The sequence below is a fragment of the Schistocerca serialis genome, chromosome 1, assembly GCF_023864345.2.
Source record: "Schistocerca serialis cubense isolate TAMUIC-IGC-003099 chromosome 1, iqSchSeri2.2, whole genome shotgun sequence".
Classification (NCBI taxonomy): domain Eukaryota; kingdom Metazoa; phylum Arthropoda; class Insecta; order Orthoptera; family Acrididae; genus Schistocerca; species Schistocerca serialis.
In genome coordinates, this window is record NC_064638.1 from 486,552,975 (window position 1) to 486,575,627 (window position 22,653).

At 40.8% G+C, this 22,653-nt stretch overlaps 1 protein-coding gene across 1 annotated transcript in view; it reads right to left on the reverse strand.

The window, feature by feature from the left end:
• Positions 1-6,343: 6,343 nt before the first annotated feature.
• The window catches only part of LOC126473793 (pre-mRNA-processing-splicing factor 8), a 103,168-nt gene continuing 86,858 nt past the window's right edge, over positions 6,344-22,653 (reverse strand). Inside the window, exons 32-39 of the mRNA XM_050101071.1 lie at positions 20,994-21,279; positions 20,735-20,908; positions 20,437-20,630; positions 20,077-20,292; positions 17,168-17,333; positions 13,852-14,180; positions 13,489-13,643; positions 6,344-7,360 (exon numbers count right to left, since the gene is read on the reverse strand). Coding sequence (XP_049957028.1) covers positions 7,206-7,360; positions 13,489-13,643; positions 13,852-14,180; positions 17,168-17,333; positions 20,077-20,292; positions 20,437-20,630; positions 20,735-20,908; positions 20,994-21,279 — 1,675 coding nt within the window. The 3' untranslated portion in view covers positions 6,344-7,205. The remainder of the gene's footprint in view (positions 7,361-13,488; positions 13,644-13,851; positions 14,181-17,167; positions 17,334-20,076; positions 20,293-20,436; positions 20,631-20,734; positions 20,909-20,993; positions 21,280-22,653) is intronic.

Here is a 22,653-nt window from a genome sequence, read left to right on the forward strand (position 1 = left end):
CCATTTACATTCCATCTTATGAGAAGGTGTGATAATGAGCATTGAGAACCATTTGAATGCAACCCTTAACTTCTTTATTCCACGATTTATTTGAATGGAAGGTAAATCATAAAATTCTGTTACCAGCTACGTACATACAAATCATAATCGTGCACACAAACACGTTTCCATTTTACAACCTTTGCAAAGTATTAGTATTTCACGGTGATGAAGTGCTATTTACATTCGTATCTTGTTTCACAGTTAATCTGTTACTGTAAACAGTGACACCACGCTCACACCCGTCTGGATCACTGGGTGTGACAAGATACATGTCACATCACCTGCGCTGCCACCCGTGGCAGTAGGAGCAGTGGAGAGGTGATGCTTATGGTCCACTGGCTACAACTGCCTGTTAACAGCAGGCACTCAGTACCTCCGATCTTCATCTGCTCTCTTGGCAGACCTGGAGACCGACTGCACTCTTGTTCTGGCACAAGTTGCTCGAGGAGAAGGAGATCTAGCAGCGAAGGGGGGTTAATATAAGTAGCAATCTCAAATGAAGTGGCTCAGCACACCTGTTGGTGTTTGTAGCTCCTACAGCATCCAGTAATGATCTGCTGAGAGTTCCTGATCACATAAAATGACTTTTTTCCTGACAAACTAATGCATTTTATTCACCACACCTTGAAGTATACACTACTTGCTTCTTATATGTTGTCCACCTAGTTATGGTTCAAGTGTAATCATAAAGGCTGAAAAAGTATGTAAGTGAAACTCAAGACCTGAGAGTGAATGAAAAAATTTACATAGCTGACACGGCCCCACAAATTAATTTCATTCAACTGAAAAAACTGACCAAATGAAAAAAGTAAATGACTTGTTGTCAAAACCAGCCTGCTGTCCCATCACTAATTCCACAGTCTTCATTAACAGCATTTTAGATGTAATTCTTCCAGTTTTCTTGGTAGATATGTAATAACTTTCGGGTCTGCCACTGGATCACGTTTTGGGAAACCCACAATATTTCAACGGAACTGCTCGACATTGTCGAGTTGCTACTAAACAGCAGTAACAAATAGCCACCAACCAATGATGTCAAGCAATTGCCTCAAGGAACTATTGTAGAACAAACATTATGATCACCACCTACCAACAGATTAAATGCTGTCTGGTATCTCTTTGAGCTCAAGATGTATGGAATGTACACAAGCAGGGGACAAATGAATGGGAAACCATTCAAGCAATGGCATGGGCCACAAACGAGGAAATCCACTAACATAAGCAACTTTAACAAAGGGCAGATTTTTCTCGCTCAGTGCCCAGGAATGATCATCTTGGTAATTGTGATGCAGTCAGCTGTTCATGTGCTACTGTTGTGAGCATCTATGCAAGTGATGGAAGGGTGGTGAAGCCATGAGTAGGCGACAAGCTGCTGGATGTCCACATCTCATCAAAGAATATGGATGTCGGGGGCTTGCTTGCTATGTGAAGCCAGATAGGCTGTGATCTGTGGTACATTTTATGATACAGTACAGTGCTGTAGCAGGCACTAGTGTTTCAGAGCATACTGTTCAGTGCACGTCGTTGAAAGTGGGTCTCCACAGCAGACAACCCATATGTTTTCTCATACCAACCTATGTTTTCTCATACCAACTCAACAATTTCATCAATTATGGCTGCAGTGGGCATAGGATCATTGAGATTACAGACATGGATTAATGCAAACAAATCAGTTATTGTTACACCAGATTGTTAGTTATGTCCAGATACACAGTCATCCAGATGACTGGCAGCTTCAAACATGCACCATGCTGTGGTAGGGGCAGTATTATGCTATGTGGTGACATTCACCTGGGCTTCCATGGAGCAGTACTAGTAATCAGACGCACTAGCATGCCTTTGTAATTGCTGTCTTCCCTTGTGGAGATGGCATCTTCCAGTGGGATAACCATCCATGCCACAAAGGGCAGATTTTTCTTGCTCAGTGCCCAGGAATGATCATCTTGGGAATTGTGTGGTGGTCAGCAGTTCACGTGCTACTGTTGTGAGCATCTAGGATGGAAGGGTGGTGAAGCCATGAGCAGGCGATAAGCTACAGTGGTTTGAGGACACAATAGCGAATTCATGGTGACTGTCCGTCACCAAGTTCACCAGTTATGAACCTGGTAGAACACAACTGGCACCAGCTCCATGCTCATAAACCACTGGCTTATAATTTACATGAATTGGACAACCTGTTAATACACTTCTGGTGCCACATACCTCTGGAAAGTTACAAAGAACTTGTCAAACATGTGCACAGCAATTTCACTGCTGTACTTCATTCCGAAGGTGGACCAACATACTATTAAGCAGATGGTCATTATGTTTTGGCTCATTAGTAAATAATAATGATTTTAGGTCATCAAGATTGTTGAAATAGGTGAATTCACATTCAGAACTCAATGCTGTTCTCATGGTAATTACCCCAGTCTTCTTCAGTTCAGACACGATACTAGCCAGGAGTATGGCTTCACTAGAAAATGATGTTAAGTTCCACAAAAGCGTATTATGATTTGATCAAGACAAAATCTTAAGATGATGACACAAAGTTGAGCAGCAAAGGGTGCCTCATTTAACTTACAGACTTCTCTTAAGTATTAACTACGGAAATCAAACTGAGAAAGAGACTGTTCACTTATATCAGACACGAATTTCATTGAACCTCCCTCTTCCAAACTTTTCAAATAATTCTGCTGACCACTCTATGCCACACCTTGATTAAGCTGCAATGTCAGGAACATGTGCACACGCTCCAAAAATAAATGCCACTTCAAAAGGTGAGATACAAAGATCAAATGTTTTTTGTGTGCCCAGTCACTCCACAACACTTCCACTGTATGATGCTTATGTTTTTTCTTTCATACCCGTTCTTGTAATTGTTTCTCTGCTAACTACATTTGTTGAAAAGGTTATGGGCACCCAAGAGGATACCAGGACTACAGAGTGCCTTCAACAGCTTAAAGAGAGATGCTTTGCCTGGACCCAAACACATTATTTGCATGCTCCTACCTCCAGTTCTTTTAGGCGAGTTAACCAATCCAACTTGTACATGGACAGGAGCATGGAAAAATACAACAAAGTTATGACAGTAATAATGGTGTTCCTCATCCACAATTCACATCCATTTAACACAATAATGGTAAGTCCTGGTGAAAGGATTGAAACTGTCATCACTGAGCTTTCAACCAATGTTCTTCCGCAGAGCTAAAACACAACCACAGGGACAATGTTTTTTTTGTGTGTGTGTGTGTGTGTGTGTGTGTGTGTGTGTGTGTGTGTGTGTGTGTGTGTGTTTGGAGAGTGGGGGGGGGGGGGGGAGAGGGGGGGGGAGAGAGGGGGGAGGGGGAGAGAGAGAGAGAGAGATGGATGATTTCACAGGGTGTATACGTCGATAAGGAAAAAAATTCTCGGATTTCCCGGTTAAAAATACACTTTCTCCCGGGTGAAGATACACTTTTTCCATGTTAAGTGACAGTATACCTTATCAATTCTTTGAATGGTTATGGTTTTATACACCAGTGTAGAATTTCCCAGTCCTTTAGAAAATAAAACTCAGTGTGTGTGTGTGTGTCTGATCTTTGATGTGCAACAACATATACACTGCATATTTTCATATTACAAAAGTATAAATTCGAATTCCACCAAACACCGCATGTTACTCTCCGAACCATTGAAATCAAGATTGCAATGCACTTTTGTAAGCCAGTCGTAGCTCATGTCATGTGATCTCACCAGCCAATACAGCAGATATTCAAAGCATAGGACATGTTATGTCGTCAGCCAATAACATTATCACTGTTAAGTAGCGTGTACACACAAATACGAAAAGTTAATGGTTTAAATTAATATACAGTGTTGCTACAAGAAAAGCAAAACTTTCACACAATATTGGTATCAATGATTAATAAGCTGCAAGAGAAGCTAAACTTTCACGTATAACGTTGATCATCTTTGCATGTGTTACACTTTAAGATACATCACATATATGTGCCAGCAAAATTTTTAATAACGACGTAAATGTCTCATCTTCTGGGCTCGAAATAATTTCTAAATGGTCCTCCTCAAAGAGTTGATTTTTAAATGTAAGAAAATTTACTTTGAAAGTAATGCTTTTTGATCAATCATTTGCAATGTTTTCCCGCAACCTGTTAGAAAGAGGTTCGTTTCAGCAGTTGCCAGAGAGCACCAGATAATAGGTATCACCGCACTTGCGCAGCTATGATCACGCAGGAAGCCTGTATGTTCGTACATGTAAAACATTGAAAGATCTTACATTATGTCATAAAAGAAACAAGACATCAGAGGACATTCAAAGAGCATCGTAATTTCATGAACCATACTAAAATGCATAATTCGATTTAAGGTGCACATTCATATGTTCAGATTCGGTTGTAAATTTTCTTGGAGTACCAGTACGTATCATTTCACTTTTGGTTCTTTATTATGGCATAATACCATACTCGCTAGAAGATGAAAACATGCTCTTTTGAAATGCAGAGAACAGTTGAAACTAGACAATAGTGTGGAATTAAAACTCTGTTACAAATAAATTGACTGCCTCAGCGGAAAAGATTAATAAAAACCACATTTCTTTAGCAAACCGACAAAAATAACTTCATTGTTCTGCAAGGCAATTAATGCTTGACTGCAATTGCTGCCCGGGACAGATACCCTGGTTCACTCGCAGTGAATATGGCAGCTTGCGCGTGCCAGTAAAATTTTTTTGGGTAGCAGCTTGCTGCTACTGCTTATACAGCAAACAGCCTCACTTTTGTAGTCAGAAGTGGCAGAAGGTACTACAAATGCGTGACTCAACTGCACATGCACATGGGCCCGCTCGCACGAATCTAATGTAAACAGTTGTGACGTCACGCTCATCGGAGGCAATTTTTTGTTATGAAGCATTGCATAGTCTTCCTAAAGCCTTTGACACATTTTGCTGCTGGCAGATGCTTGTATGAGCACTGTGTTTTGTTGTTGTACATGGTGCATTTCCTTTGCAACTTAAGTATTATTTTAGTTTTTTCCTCTCGTTCATGTTTTATTGTTGCAGTATTATTCTGCAGTAGCAGGATACAGTAATATCCTTTGTTGGTGTATTATTTCTTACCACTCAAAATAACAAAAATTTAACTGAAAACTAAAAAAATTTCGTTTTCTCCAGGATGAAAAAAATTTCCGGGCTTTGCTGCATCTCTCGGTTGTCCCGGGTTGTATACACCATGTTTCAGTCTTGTTAATGAACCTGTCAAGTCACTCAACTATGATAAATGGTTACCTTCACTCCTCTCACTAATTGTGTAACTTTAACATATGAGCAGGATTATGACAATCACAATCTTCTTATTGCTATTGACTCCCCTACCATGTCAATCACCCATTCCACTTCACTAGCCGTCATCTAAAGAGGAGCAACAGGCAACAAAATAGTCTATCAATAAAAAGCACTGTATAAAATTCTTTCTGACACTGTTACATCCAAGACACATGCATAAGACAGTTTTCAGGAACACTATTTGCCAGAAGGATGTCACCTACATGTTATTTAAAAAACTCTGAGTAAGGACAAACTATATAAAGGCATGAGAATTTCTGTGAAACCAAGTCATACATCTGAGATAATGATGCATTCAGGTAAAGTTTCTCAATTACAGTAGAAAATTAAAAAAGAAAAGACAAGTGAAACAATTTTATCAATCAAAATGGCTGGTTACAGTGTTGTCATAGCAACTCAAAACAAAGATTTCCACACTGCTGCCTATCTACTTTGGCAGTCAGTGAAGGGATGACTGTAGATACAACAAACAGTTTCTGCATCAGCCACTTGTTTATTTGGCCTCTACATGTTTGAGTGGTTCACACCATCCTCTTCAGGTGGAGAATTGTTTATTTACATATCTGTTGTTGGTGAAGAGAACAGATGTCCCTCCACAATAGCAGACTAAGGGCAGCTTATTTTGCGTCTTTTGAGGAATAGTAGTGGTAAATATTGCTGCCCGATGTATGCCCTCTCCACTGCACATAACGTCTGTACTCTTCAACAACACCAGCTCTGTAAATAAACAATGGCATGAAGATGATGGCATGAACCATCAAAATGCATTGTGGCAAAATAAACACGTGACTCAGAAATTTTTATTTACTAGTATTTATCAAAAGTAGCGCTCATAATGCCCTGCCCCCTTATGGACAAAATATTCATTTTCCTGTAAACAAATTATGTTCCAACAGCAATAAAACAATTAGTGTTACAAAGATCTCTACCACTGTCTGAATAAAACAAGCTAAAATTTGTTTGGGAGCAATAAAAACACAAAAATTAAACCTTCAGGTACACTGTTTATTTTATAATTTACAAAGGGCACAGTAATACATCAGAGACAATATGTTTAATTACGCTATACCGTAAAGTGTAAAAAGTCTGATGATAACACAACACATAACAATATTTTAATTTTTCTGACAAACTGACTACCACAGGAGCCAGTCAAATTATTAAAACACACACACACACACACACACACACACACACAGTTTTCTACATAGATAGAAAATGATTGTGGCAGTAGTGAATGTGTGAACACAATTAGTAACATGATTGTGGCAGTAGTGAATGTGTGAACACAATTAGTAACAGATTTTTCTGAAACATGCATGTGTACACAAATAGCACAAATGTTTCGAAAACATTACGTGCCGCTCCATGTTCACACTGTAACATCTCTTACAATTCTTCCCTCAGTAGCAGGAATTGACAGGCTATTATTTAATTCTTATTATTTTCATTCCAGTAGAATTTACTTAGTTACCACTGAGAGTTAGGTTCATTCAATTGCCACATGCATATCTCTTACCCAGAGAAACCGTAACTGGCTTCGTCTCATTAAAAAAATTATAAAAATCTAAATGTAGGACTTCTGCCTGTCTGTAATTACAGGAAATATTTTGCTTGCAGTAAGCATTAACAAATATTTATGAAAGGAAAAGAAATAAAAACTGGAGAGTTGAAAAAACTCCATCTATCCAGTATTTATGAAATGACATACTTCTGGGAGGAAGCCGTGTTCTTACAAAAAATATGTTATAGCACACGATTATATACATGTACATCTTGAGCTCTCTGAAGTGCACACAACAGTGTCTTATTTACACTATTTACATTTGTCAGTTATTGAAATTATTTAAGCATAAACATCCTCACGATCTGCACCAACACCGTCCCCATCTTCAAGAGAGGAAAAATTGAGGAAATGAGCTGGTCGGTGCACCTCGTGGTAAAATTCTTTCGGATTGCATAACTGCAGTTCATATTTCATGTTGGGATCATGGCGAACACCTGAAAGTGAGAACCAAACATAGCTTTTAGAGAATGTAGATTGAGTGAAATGAGTCTTTTGAAGTTGTGCCAGAGTAATTTTACTAATGTCAAGTGCAAACAGTTATTGAATCCATATCATGCACATTCATACACATTCTTTGCATGTTAGTTTGGATTTATGTTCAATGGATAAGAATTTGTGAATCAACAACAGTGACTACCCGAGTACGTCTTGTAATGAATTAAGGTACTTCGTTGTTTAACATCTATGTATCATAATGTATAGAGGCAAGGTGAAGAGAATGTACAAAGACTGCACAAATGGATCATTTCACATGATTATGAAGGCTGAATTCTAACATTATCTGTAAAAGAAAAGTATACACAATTCAATGACATGAGAATGAATAATTCTTGAAATGCAGTCTGAAATGATACTCCACATCATATTAACTTAGAAATGCATGCTGAAAATAATAATAATAATAATAATAATAATAATAATAAAATGTAGGACCAAAGTTTTATAGAAAAAACTAAAATGAAGGAGAAAACAGTTAAATTTAGAGGGATGATTTAGCTATAAGAAGTTTTACAAAAGGAAAAGTTCTCTTTGCTTGTATAATAAATAATTTTTTATGATCATCACACAGGAAATAATAAGTAATATATTCTCCTTCCTTATCCACACATCTCTTGCAACACTAAATGACTGGTAAAAAAAAAAGGGGGGGGGGGGAGAGAGAGAGAGAGAGAGAGAGAGAGAGAGAGAGAGAGAGAGAGAGAGAGAGAGAGAGAAGAGGAGCTATCATATTCTCACATATTAACGTGTATCACCATTTATAATCAGAAGCTGATACCGTTTTTTCCTTAATTTTTAAATTGTGGTTGCTTGGCATCAGAGTAGTTGGCAATAAATAGCAGCAGTTTTTGGTACATTCCCAGGAAGCAATTCACAGTACATGACACCTTTATTCAGTGAATGTCTGGTATCCAACAGTCTGGTACCTTCAATAATCCAACATTGTTACATACATATTAAATATTTCAGATGTGTTCGGCAGAATTTGGTCGCACTCTGTACTGGTCCACAATTTCAAGTCATGTAAAGCCAAAAATTGTTTCAGTCATCTGTCAGACAGCTTCTGTTGTGCACCAATTGTTTACAGCGATTAAAAAGTGGTGTTTTAAAGTGTTATCACAATTGGTGCTGTTCTATATCACAATTACAGTAGTGCTGCATATTGCTGAGAGAATGTCTTCTCATTAAAGCACCTCTCAAAACGAAGTGGAAGTGAAAAGTAAACATGTTATGCTTATGAAACCAGAAAGCTTGTCATCATTAATCGGGTTGGGAAAGTCTAGGAAACAACATACGTTGGTTCTTCAACAATCTATGATATTAAAAAATAAATAAATGTCAACTTCAAAATCTTGCCTCACAGACAGTTGCATTAAAGACGCTGAATCACGATAAACTTTTAAAACCACCGAACTAGATCATCTGCATGAAATTTTGTACATGTTTCTGTGTGAAAAGGAGTGAAGAAAAACCTGTAACTAGGCCTATGTTTATGGAAAAGGTGAACAGCTCTGTGATGGCCTGGGTTGACTGATTTATTGAGAGGGGTATGGAACCAAATGGTGAGGTCATCAGTCCTGCAATTCCAAAGTGAGTTACAGAATAAAGAGGGTCTGCTGAAAGTGGACAGACCCAGTCAGGGGAGTCAAATCATAAACTAATGAACATTAAACACACACAGTAAAAGCATGAAAGGTGAGACCAAATCTAAAAACTGAAAAAAGGGGGGACAGTAATGGGGTCACAGACCGAGAAGACTGCAAAAGAAGTCCTAACCACAACCAACCTGCCCCTGCTCCAAGACTAAAGGAGAACCTTATAGCTGGAAATAACAGCCACTTTTCACAGAGGAAACCGAGAACCAGGTCAACCATCCTTGGATTGTCTGCTAATATTAAATTTAAGGAATTGGGAAAACTCTACTTAACATGAAGGGCCGAAAGAAGGGGACATTCCACCAATGTGAGATATTGTCAGTCTGGCTCCAAAACCACATTGTGGAGGTGGGTCGTTATGTAGGAGGAAACAACAGGTGAGCCGGGTATGACCAATGCATAAATGGCATAAAGCATTGGACTACTTCTGAGAGGAGTGGAAAGAAGGGTGTCAAACTTCAGTAGACTCCTTGATTGTGCGGAGTTTATTATTATGAGCAGTAGTGCTCCAGATGGCATTCCACTGTTGGGAAAAGAGAGATTTCATGTAGATCCGCATATCCACAGCTGGAATCGTGAAAGGAAAAGGAGGTAAGTATCTGCTTCCCTGGTCAAACGGTCAGCCAATTCATTTCCTGGGATGCCCACATGACTTGGTACCCAGAGACAGAAGACTGAACAGGCAGCACGCTCAAGGGCAGAGAGATCATGGATAGCAGAGATCAAAGGGTGACGAGAGTAGCATCGATCGATAGCCTGAAGGCTGCTCATGGAATTTGAACAAATTAAAACACTGTGGATAAAGGCCCTGTGAACGGCTCGAAGCTCTGCTGTGAACATACTACATGATGCTCGAAGCCAGTAGGAGATGTGAAAGCGTATCACACCTTATCAATAGTCTTAGAACCATCAATGTAAAACAATGCGGCACCCGGGAACTCTGCAAAGATGGCACATACAAGACGCCAGTAAACCATAGGAGCAACAGAGACCTTAGGACCCTGGAATATATCAGTCCTAATCTGTAGTCTAGGCATAATCTGGTGCGGGGAGGGGTTATGAGAGGAAAGAAAAAAAATTGAATAGCTTTTGCCATTTCTGAGTTAATTAGCATAAGTTAGCCCATCAGGACATTGTGGATGCAAATTCAAGCGAACTACTTGATAAATTAGTGTCAAGTTTTCCTCATGGTGCAGATGATAACATAGGAGACTGTTTTTGTTTTAGGGCGCAAAAACAACTAGGGTCATGTGTGCCGACGTCAGAACATAAAGACAAAGAGAGGAGGTAAGAACGCATACACATTAATCCCAACTGACAGAAGAGAAGACAGCTAAAAACAGGGATGTGGGGAAAGGTCTATGAAATACGCCATAGAGAAACAGAGGTCATGAACTAAAAATTAAATGGCCTTAGTCATACTGCTATGACAGATAAAAAGTAAACAAAGTCGATAGCCCATGCATCGTTCGCTAAAATGGCCAATAACAGACGGCAAACACAAACGAGAATGTAAGTGATTAAAAGAAGGGCATTCCTTCAGGAAATGGTGAACCATCAAAGGTTGAGCGCAATGAGTACAAAATGGTGGGGGAGCTCCACTTAACAAATGGCCATGGCTAAAAAGACAGTGCTCGATACGTAACCTAGCTAAAATGATCTCCTCATGGCGAGAGGGCTATGAGGTAGCCATCCAAGCTGCTGGGAGAGGCTTAATAACCTGGAGCATGTTCCCATGAAGGAAGGACTAGTAGTGATGCAAAAGTTACACCACCTGCTAACAGATAGCAACACAGAGATCATCAGAGCGAATGTAAGAACTAGTGGCCTGAGGTATGAGCACGCAGCCCTGGCAGCAGCGTCAGCAACCTCGTTTCAAGTCAGACCGACATGACCAGGAACCCACATAAACATCACAGTGGCTCCATCAAGAGCAACCAAGTGATAGCTTTCCTGGACCCGTTGCACTAAGGGATGGACAGTGTACAGCACACAAGAGGCTTTGAAGGGCACAGAGAGTCAGAGCAGATGACGCAACTGAAAAGTCTGTGTCGCCGCATGTACTGCGTGGCCTGATACAGGGCGAAGAGCTCTGCTATAAAGCTTCAGTTTGGTCCTTACTACCATCCCATGTCAATCTTTGTATCTCTCTTTTGTTTTGTTTTAGGAACCCAAACGAACATATTTGGCAACATCACCTGTGGTAGGCCACCTGACTGGCTAGCTTCAACACTGATTAACTCTGAAATGGCGCAGCGTATTGAATTTTTCTCTAAACAATTATTTCTCAGCACAACCTGCCCTGCCACACTCTTAAAACCCATTCCTTGGCACAACCTGCCCTGCAACACCCTTAAAACCTGCTCAGACTGTTTCTGACCACCTTGTATGTACTCATATACAATGTTTGCTGGACTGGGCCACAGCAACACATGGCTGGTATAGTTAGTACAAATATAATGAGCAGTTTTTCTGATTACTTTTTCCAAAGAGTACATACTAAGTATTTCATTGTCGTGCTGGATAAAACGTTTTAATGTTTAAAAGAAAACACCTATACAAGACAATAAGTGTCTGGTGCAGTTGTTAGATCGGTTATTGGTGCTACAATGGCAGGTTATCAAGAATTAAGTGAGTCTGAACATGGTGTTATAGCTGGTGCATGAGCGATGGGACACAGCTTCTCCGAGGTAGTGAAGACGTGAAGATTTTCCCGTATGACCTTTTCACGAGTTTCCCCGAGTATCAGGAATCCTGTAAAACACCAAATCCCCGAAATCGATGTGGCACGGTAAAAGATCCTGCAAGACGGGACCAACAACGACTGAAGAGAATTGTTCAATGTGATAGAAGTGCAACCCTTCTGCAAACTGCTGCAGATTTCAATGCTGGGCCATCAGCAACGAACCATTCGACGAAACATCATTGATATGGGCTTTCAAAGCCGAAGGCCCACTTGTTTTCCTTGATGACTGCATGACAAAAAGCTTTACGCCTCACCTGGGTCCATCAACACTGACACTGGACTGCTGATGAATGGAAACATGTTGCCTCATTGGACGAGTCTTATTTCAAACTGTATCAAATGAATGGACGTGATGGTTATCGAGACGACCTCATGAATCCATAGACCCTGCATGTCAGCAGGGGACTGTTCAAGCAGGTGGAAGCTCTGTAATGGTGAGGGCATGTGCAGTTGGAGTGATATGGGACACCGGATACTTCTAGATATGACTCTGACAGGTGACACATACGTAAGCATCCTGTCTGTTCACCTGCATCCATTCATGTCCATTGTACATTCTGACAGACTTGGGCAATTCCAGCAGGACAATGCGACATCCAACGCATCCAAAATTGCTACTGAGTGGCTCCAGGAACACACTTCTGAATTTAAACACTTCTGCTTGCCACCAAACTCCCCAGACATGAACGTTACTGAACATATCAGGGATGGCTTGCAATGGGCTGTTCAGAAGAGATCTCCACTCCCTCGCATTCTTACAAGTTCATGGACAGCCCTGCAGGATTCATGGTGTCAGTTCCCTCCAGCACTACTTCAGACATTAGTCAAGTCCATGCCACATCATGCTGTGGCACTTCTGCATGCTCACGGACACCCTATTACGATATTAGGACGTGTAACAGTTTCTCTGGCTCGTCAATGTAAAAAGTGAGACTGTTTCGAATGTACCATCTTCCTGCTTTAACATAAGGACAACATTCTGTGATAAGATTCTAGTTCTGTTACATGTTGGTTGATTTCTTAGGCACTTTCATTCTTGGGAGTGTCCTTGGAAGTGTTTTTTTGTTAACTGTGCGCATATTCTGTTGGAGTGGTGTTAGTTTGTGCGCTATAATCCAATGAAGTCACATTCACATCTATGGAAATAGAGGCAGACTCAGACAGAATCCAACAAACCTGAGCAAAGTGAAACAACAGAGATCAGTAAGTATTCCCGAACCTTCCAAAGTAACAGCCAAGCATCCCATCGGCACGTAGCACATCTTAAATTTAACCCTGAAAATTTTGGATATACGTCTGTACCATTCTTCTAATGCAGGAGATTAAGCTAAGATCCACATCTTATTCTGTGTGACAATCAGCATTCAACCAATATTGCATGGCATTTACATGAAGCATGCCCAGAGCTGCTTCTAGTTGCTGATACTTGGAAGCACTCACCACACCGCAGTTTTGGCAACCAAAAGGCTCTTTAATACAAATACTCACTGTTGATCATGAATTAGCTGAAGACAAAATGAGATACGCAATAGATCATTCACCGATTTTGCATTTTTTTTATTTACGGAGAGTGATACCCATTCTGTCTTTTTGTGAAGAAAAGGCAATAACTCTTAGAAACAAGTAATAACTGCAAGCAATCACTACATATGTCTCTACTCACCCATGAAATTGTAGTTCCAAGATCCCTGTGTGGGGACCATAAAGAATCCCAGAAAGCGATCTGACAACAGCATTTGAACTTTCTCATAGTGGCTTGGTAAGTACCCTTTTGGATTATTACCTTTATCTGTGTTCAAGCGACCCCACTCATAACCACTGGAAGTAAAGTATCACATATTAATTAATCATATGAGAAAAAAGAAAAGGAAAAATAAATGCTAATGAAAAGGTATCACAGTCCTCAAATTTGAAGGTCTAAGTTAATGTTGAAATGTACCTAGCAGAATAAAAATACAAATTTTCATGTTTTGCAACAATAGCAATTAAGACTTTACAGAGAGTTCACTATGTCAACATAAAGTACCTTGGTGTCAGTTTATATGCAGTTAGGGAACAAGAGCCAGGTGTGAAACTGCAAGTTATTATGATAGTTTTCTCTCCATCCCATGAGGTATTATCTGCCATAACCTTGGCATGTGTTGTTATATCTTGTGGTGACAGCTGTGGCAATTCATTAGGTTGAGTATGTATCCATCCCAAAGGCTCCATCTCCTTCAAGTACTGATGCTGTGGTAACATATTTGGAAGATGAACTGTCTGGTGAGTACCCCACTGCGGCGGCATAACAATGCAGCGAATCTCTTTCACCTGTGGGTTATCTGGAGGACTAATTCCATACAGGTATCCAGCAATCTGAAATACAAATAAAGGTAAAATTTGTTATATACATGTTGGATTACACAAGTCTGATACAATTTCAATCATAAGGACAGATTAACATAAATAAGAAACTGTATCAGAGTTTCATAATATTCTAAACTTACTCCTTTCATGATGTGTTACTTACATCAACAACAAAATTTTATTTCATTGCATAACACATTTGTCACTAATCCATGGAAAAATGACCACATGAAGAAAGACACAGCATCTCCGTAATACTATATTATTTGACTTAGGAACCAAAGTTGTCATCAATCTGAAGACTGTTTTGAACACCACAGTGCTTTCCTACACATGTTCTTGCTGGAGGTAGTATACCATTGCCTCTAACCTTTGAACTGACTTATCCAGCCAGTTAGCATAGACGCCGAACCACAGAGTAACTCAGCATTTTCCACACAACAAGCATTGCCAGAAGAGGGGGAGGGGGGGGGGGTCAACCGGGTAATGAAACTGAGAGCTTGGGATTTGTTGTTCGGCACTGTACAAAGCCTCTCTCTCAATGTAAGCATGGCTTTCGATGTTAGCAGTATACCATATTTTCCCGATTATAAGAAAGTTTTTTCCCCATATTTGTCAATCAAAAAATACAACATAATCTTACGAAAAATACAATGTAATCTTACATTCACAGACTCAACTATTGCTGCTGAGACCAACCAGGAGAGGGGTATGATGGGGGGGCAGGGGGAGACAGCGAAGGGGAGACAGGTGTAGAGCAACACAGGGCAGGACAGAACAAGAGGGCCTTCAATACATGAAATAAATGTGGGTGAGGGTGTGGTTGAGGAAGAAGATTAGGAAAGAGGTGGTGGGCTTTTTATCAGGATAATGATGGGAAAGGTTGTGTTCCATGGCAACAATGCCATTGGCATGGGGGATGTTGATATACAATTATGTCGCATCTGCAGTGACCAACAGTCTGGTGGTAATGGGAGAACTATGGAGAGACAGGCAGAAGTTCATTCTGTGGGAGCTCTGTAACCAGCTACAGTGGGACAACCAATACAGTGACCAATGGGGTTGGATTTGGGGAGTTGGCAAAAGGTAGGAGTGCAGGAAGTTGATGGTGTGGATAGGGAGATTGGTCCAGGTGTCAGGATTCGAGCAGAACCTAAGAGGTTGAGGAGCTGCTTGAGGTCATGTTGGACTTCTGCGATGGGATCATGGTCGTAAGGTTTGCACGCAGAGGTGTCTGAAATTGACGGAGACCATTAACCACATAGTCACTATGATTCATGAGCACTGCAGAGGAACCTTTGTCTGTGAGAAGGACGATAAGGTCTGATTTGATTTTCAGGTTACGGACATCTGTGTCTTTCATAGGTGTCATGATGGACTTACTGGGGAGGGATTTGGGAAATGAAGGTGAGGCCAGGTTAGAAGTGAGGAATTCCTGAAAGATTGCCAGGGGATGACTGGGTGGAAGGGGATCATGGTTGGAGCCTTTACTGACTGACAACACGCTACCCAGCTCTTCCATAAACAGATCTCCCATGCCCTGACACCAGTAAACCTGTGAACAGCCGATGAACAGTGCCCCCCCTCCCCCCTATCATCCCGCATCACCCTGGCATTGCTAAAAAGAATTCGATATGGGGAACCATCTACTCACATGAAAAGCTACCGCTAAACTGTAGTGAACTGCAAACTATATCATCCAACTGTCAAGCATGCTGCACACCAAAACACAAATCACTTCAATAGCTGCTTCCCTATGCAGGTACTTGGATACTACCTTGCAGCACAAGTTTCTCTGAACTACACAGACGGGAACGGTCTCATCAGCATATCTTGCACTCTCGCAATCCCTCTGGACTAAATCTTCACTAACCTGTTTCCCACTGCTTCAACTTACCTTTCCCATTCCCTCTTCTGTTCACAGCATGCCTATAGCGTCCCGATTGTATACTGCCTTCTACCATCTCTTCTTCCTCCCCATGAAGGCATACACTTTCTACTCCCGCTTTTCCACCCTCTCCAACTCCCTTTTCATTTCCACCTTTCCCACTTTTTTTCCTTCCTCCCTTTTCCCTCTCTCCCTCAGTGTATATCTCTTATATGGTCTACCCTCTGAACTCCTTTCATCATTGTGCAGCAACTGAGTCGTCTGTCAAAAAACATGTCTCACTATCCTGCTACCCTCTCCTTGCCTTGTGCATCCTTCCCTACCACCTCCCACCTCCATTAGCCCAGGCAACTGCTTTCAGTAATCAATAATGAATGAATAATCAATCTCACTGTGGGTGTGATGTTTGGATGCCTGTCTGGTGTGTGTGTGTGTGTGTGTGTGTGTGTGTGTGTGTGTGTGTGTGTGTGTGTGTGTGTGTGCGCGCGCGCGTGATGCATATAGATTTACTAGCAGAACAACAAGAGTTCAAAAGTTAGTGTGAATGTTGTTTCCTGACACATGTTTCTATGTTCCACACATCAGTCCACTATAGTTGAGAGGTTGTCCTTTCTCTTTTACATAATAAATAGCAGATATCTGAAATATGTATAACATTAACTTTTTCAAGTATATACTATCTATCAATAAAATAATTTGTAAGTCTCATATGACAGAATACGTTAAAAGTAAAATTTCCTCAGGGTGTCTGCCCCCCCCCCCCCCCCCGCCTCCATTTCATCTCATATGTAGGATTGTCTGATACTCAGGTCAACAACGAGGATCATTTTAAAAACAAGTATCTGCTCTCCCCTCCTCTCCAGTGTTGACATCCACTCAACAACGTAAGTTTTATCGTCATCAAAAAGGATGACTGTCATAGAGAAAGATCAGGCTATTACAGTTGGAGTGGATTTTATCCAGTAAAATATGACAGAACCTGAAGAACAACAAAACAAAAATGACGAGCTTATCAGCATAAATTACGTTAAGAAACATTAACACACACTTGCTGAAAAATAGATTAATACTTCATACTGATTATACACTGCAAAATATGGTCACCTACCTGAGCTCGCAAGTCTGAGATTGTAACAAATTTCTTCAGAACATTCTTTGGAAGAATGTATGTATATCCAGTTTCTTTTATATCATCTGATGAAACATAAATGTGATTTGTACGCAAATGCAGGTTGGTTGCTGATATTGCTCGCACTCTCCATTCAGTCTTTGAGCTGAAATGGTGATAAATTAGGTTGTATATGATACAAATTTACAAATGTTCTAAAAAGTTGTCTAATAACTAATCCATCATATCACAATTATCTTTGGATAAGTATAAAATAAAAATTTCTCATAAAATGGAAAGTCCAGTTTGGAGTATCAACAATATTATGAAAAGTGTAGATGCCTACTCACCTAAAGGCAGGCACAACAAAAGGACTGTTACACATTGAGCTTCCAGCCAAAGCATTCTTACGAAAGGAGAAACACACACACACACACACACACACACACACACACACACACACACACACACACACACACACACACACACACATTCATACATGCAAGTACATATCATGCACACGTGACCTAACTTGGGCTGCTCCAGCCAGAATGCAACCGTGTGGCATCAATGGAAGCAGCAATCTGGAGTGCAGTGAAGAAGAGAGAGGGATAGCAGGGTATGGTTGTGGGGGAGAAATCAGCGCAGCCTGGTGAAGCGTGCAGGGACTAGATGGCGACAAAACAAGACAGCCAGGCACAGTGACGGGAAGCTGTGGGTGTGGAAGTGGGAACAGGGAGCGACAAAGGAGAGGAACACAGAGGGGGAAAGATGGGTAGGTGCACTGGCAGAGAGCAGCGCACAATAAGCGCAAGAGGAAGTGAACTGAGAGGAAGTGATACAATTGGGGGGTCGGAAATCGCTGGATGAAGGGTATGGGGACAATACATTACTGTATGTTGAGGCCGGGGTGATTTTGGGAGTGGCGAATATGTTGTAAGGATAACTCCCATCTTGCACTGTTCATAAAAGCTAGTGGTGGAAGGTGTGAAGTAGCCATTGAAATCAAGCATCTTATGTTCAGCTGCATGTTGTGCTACAAGCTGGTCCACTTTGCTCTTGGCCACATTCTGGTGGTGCTCATGCATTCTGGTGGACAGTTGGTTTGAAGTCACACCAATACAAAAAATTGTGGTATGACTGCAGCAGAGCAAGACATGGCTGCTTTTACAAGTGGTCTGAACTCTGATTGCATAGCATAAGCCAGTGAGAGGACTGGAATAGAAAGTGCTGGGTGGGTGGATTGGGTAGGACTTGCACCTGGGTTTTCCAGTTTTCCACAGGGATATGATCTCTATGGCAAGGTATTTAGACTGGGAGTGGCATAGGGATGGATCAGAATGACGTGGTAGTTGAGTGGGCGACCAAACATCATTTTAAGAAGGGGGAAGGATTTTTGAGTATTATGTCCCACATTTAAGGGCATGATGATAGATAATCGAAGACCTGACAATCGATCGGAGCCTGGGGTGGTATTTGGTGATGAAGGGGTGCTCCTTTGTATCTGATTCTTTGGAGTGGTGAGGGGCTTGAGGTGTGTGGAGATATGGCATGAGAATATGTTTCCAGACACAGTCTGAGGGCCAGTGTGTGTGTGTGTGTGTGTGTGTGTGTGTGTGTGAAGGCCTTTGTGAGACCTTCAGCACACCAGATAAGGAAGTTCTTGTCACATGCTGATATGCTGCCCCAGGTGGTCAGACTGTATGGGAGGGATCTTTCAGTATGGAATGAATGGCAGCACTGTCGAAATTCAGATACTGTTGGTTGTTAGTGGGTTTAATGTGGATAGGGATGTGGATGGGAGCAATCATACAGACAAGGAAATCAACATCCAGGAAGGTGACACACTGAGTTAAGGAGGACCAGGTGAAGCGGATGGGAGACACTGTGTTAAGGTTGTGAAGAAATGAGGATTCCAACACCCTAGTCCACCCTATGCTACACTTGATCTCAGCCCTTGGTCCTGTGGGAAACCCTGGTGCAATACCAGCATAATCCACCCACCCAGTACTTCCCATTCCAGTTCTGTCACATGCGTATCCTACCCCATCAGAGGCTGGGGCAGCTGTGAAAGCAGCTGTGTCGTATACCACTTCTGTTGCAATCATTGCACAGCTTTTTATATTCATGTTATGGTCCACTACGATGAATGGCCACCACCAAATTTTGCCAAGAACAAAGTGGACCACACTGTGGCACAACATGCAGCTGAACATAGCATACTTGATTTTAATGGCTGCTTCACAACACGAGCCATCTGGCTCCTGCTCTCCACCACCAGCTTTTCTGAACTGCACAGGTGGGAGTTATCATTACACAACATTCTCTGCTCATGAAATCATCCTGGCCTCAACCTGTGGTAACCTACTACCTCCAAATTCTCCACCAATGATTTCCACCCCCTTTTGTCCTATTATTTCCTCCCAATTCATGTCCCTTCATCCTCACTGGGTGTCAGTCTTTACCAATGCACCCACCGGTCTTTTCCCCATCTCTGTTCCTCTTCTTTTTCACTCCCTTTCCCCCTCCCTTGCCCATAACTCCCAATGCTACACTCAGCAACCTTCTCTTGCCACCATCTAAGACCCAACACACACTGCCAGACTGCACCAACTTCTCTCCACACCCATACCCTGCTATCCCTCCCCCTTACATGGCTCTCCCCATATTTCTGCTTCTGTCTACATTATACAGCTGCAGTCCGGCCAGAGAGGCCACAGACAGCGGTCATACGTGCCTGACATGTGCTTGCTGTATGAATGTATTTGTTTCCCTTTGGTTGAAGCCTTGGGCCAAAAGCTGAATGTGTAACCTACTTTTCATTGTGCCTGTCTGCAAATGAATGTGTCATCTTTACAGTTTAGCAGTGATCTATCCTTTCCATAATATTTTAAAAATTTCTCAGATACCTGAAGGTCTGGGTTTCATAGTTTGAGGTGGTTGACGTGATGATCTCATCTCCATGTTTATTTACAGTGCGTGTCGTCGTCGCCGTCAGCTGAGACTGCTCTTTAGTTTGTTTTTCAATCTCTGCTATCTGTTGTCGCTGCGCTGAAGGTGCACTGATTTCCATGCCCAAAATTATGTCTCTAATTTCAGACTGGGTGAGAGACGCGACATTCACGCTACATAGGAAAATGGAGAATATTTAGAAAGTCTGGCAGGTAAAGATCTGAGATTACTGATACAAAAAAATTTGAAAATTATTAAAGGTCTCAGATAATTTTTGAAGATACAAGTATTAGGAAAATTAACACTTCAGAGCTTACTTGTTTTTCTTGCCATAATCTGCCAAGATTAGATCCTTCAGCTGTACTTCAACCTTTATCCATTCTTCATCAGTGAGGGTTGGCCAAATATGATGAGGTTCTGTAATAGTAGTTTTGTCTGGTTTCAAAATGACCTTCGTTCTTTCAGTGTTGACATGAAGAGCTCGAAGGATCAAAATCAACCGTGAAAATGCCTGAAGTTGAAATAGCATATCAGTATCATCACATTTTAGTACAAAACTGAGAATGATCATAAATCATGTTATTTTCATATCCAAAAATTACACTGTGTACTTACAGTGTACGATGAAATAGTTTTTAACCAGTCATCATACAAATTAAATAAAACCATCTGAGGTTCTGTTGCCTTCAAGATTAAATCACCAAATTTCTCCACTTTAAGGCATGCTTGAAATGGTAGCTGCAGCTCAGAACCTTTGATTACTATGTTTGGAAAATCCAATAAGTGTACCTACAAAGAAGTTAAAGTCTGAGTCAACACATTCAACTATACAAGTTGAACTATAATTCCTAGAAAGCTTTTATCCTATTTTTACCTCAAGGGGATCCAACATTCCCTTCCTAGTAACAATAATTTGCTTTGGCTGCTCTTCAACAGGTAATGATCGAATAAGAGCAGCAACTTCTTCAGCAGTCTTCCATTTTGCCAACTGGCCCAATCGTTTCTGCCCTGCCCAAACTGATGTATGAATTATTTTCAGGAACAACTGGCCTGTGCGGGGATTAAATATGAAAATTGCCCCATTGATTGGCTTTGTTGTTAAATTGCCTTCAAATGTCTTGTGAATGGTTACACGATACACGTTAGTGTCATCAACAAACCTGTAAAAATGAATTTTAGATCAAATGTTATTTGCATCCCATTTTGATGATATGTTGTCTCCTTAAGCAATATGTTGTGCTACATATAAAGGGTGTATCATAATTAATGGCGTAAATGCATGCAGTTGAAAGTACACGATACTAGAAGCAAAGGGTCTAAGTAAACATAGGGTTGAAAATGCATACCTTAAGAGCTATGAACAATTTTTTATCTTCTATACTGTGTAACAAATCTCTTCTACTGCAAACTCTTTGCTTTCCACTTTTTGGGAAGTAGTAGTATGGACCAAAACAAGAAAAAAATGTCCAGTAAACATGTGCTCTAAAATGCACACCTTAAGAGCTATGAGCACATGCTCAACTTCACTACTTGGGAAACACAACTCTTCTAATGAACAATTGCTCATAACTTAAGGTGTGCTTTTTAGAGCAAATGTTTATGGGACTTTTTTCTTGTTTTGGTCCCAAAATGTGGATAGCAAAGAGCTTGCAGTAGAAGATTTTTGCTTCACAGTATCTAAGATCAAAAATTGCTCGTAGTTCTTAAGGTACGCATTTTCAACCCTATGTTTACTCAGACTTTTTTGCTTATAGTATCGTGTACTTTCAACTGTGTGTGTTTACGCCATTAATTATGATACACCCTGCACATGTATTACCGATTAAAACGTCAATAGATGATTGCAACTGAACACAATTAACTTCCACATTGTTTAATTTATACGTACTTCATGTGCCAAGTACATTTAACATACATTCACTACTTCGAAGTCTATGAAAAAAGTAAATGAGTATCTAATGTGCTACAAAAACTCCCACTGACATCTCTAGTAGCACAGTGCACCACTAAATAGGAAAGTGTGGCACTGTTGAGAAAAGATACAAACTGACAAACTGAACTAATTGCTTCAGTCAATGTACTAATATTATTCACCATATTGCATCAGACAATCAGACAATGTGCTGTAGTCATGAAGGAAAAAGAAGAGAAAGTGCGTGGCAGTGTAAAAATATGTTATTGCTCTACACTCAGAAGACTGTTTAGCTCTACTATATGCATTGTAATAGATGATATGTAAAACAATCGTAATAGCCGATCTGCATTAAATGTGATTTCACAGCAGTCAAATACAATGTCACTGGGTTGAAGACAACCTAGATGATCATAGTTTTTCCATTTCCCTGGACATTAACCACTGAAACTTAACACGTTATGTATGGGTCAAAGGTAATGCAAATACTCATTATGGCAGAATAACGAACAATTGTATCACATAAACACAGCTGCAAAAATGGAGAAACATTCAGTGGTGGTGGTGGTGGTGGTGGTGGTAGTGGTATGATGCAGAAGAAGTGGCCATGTCACTGTTTGCT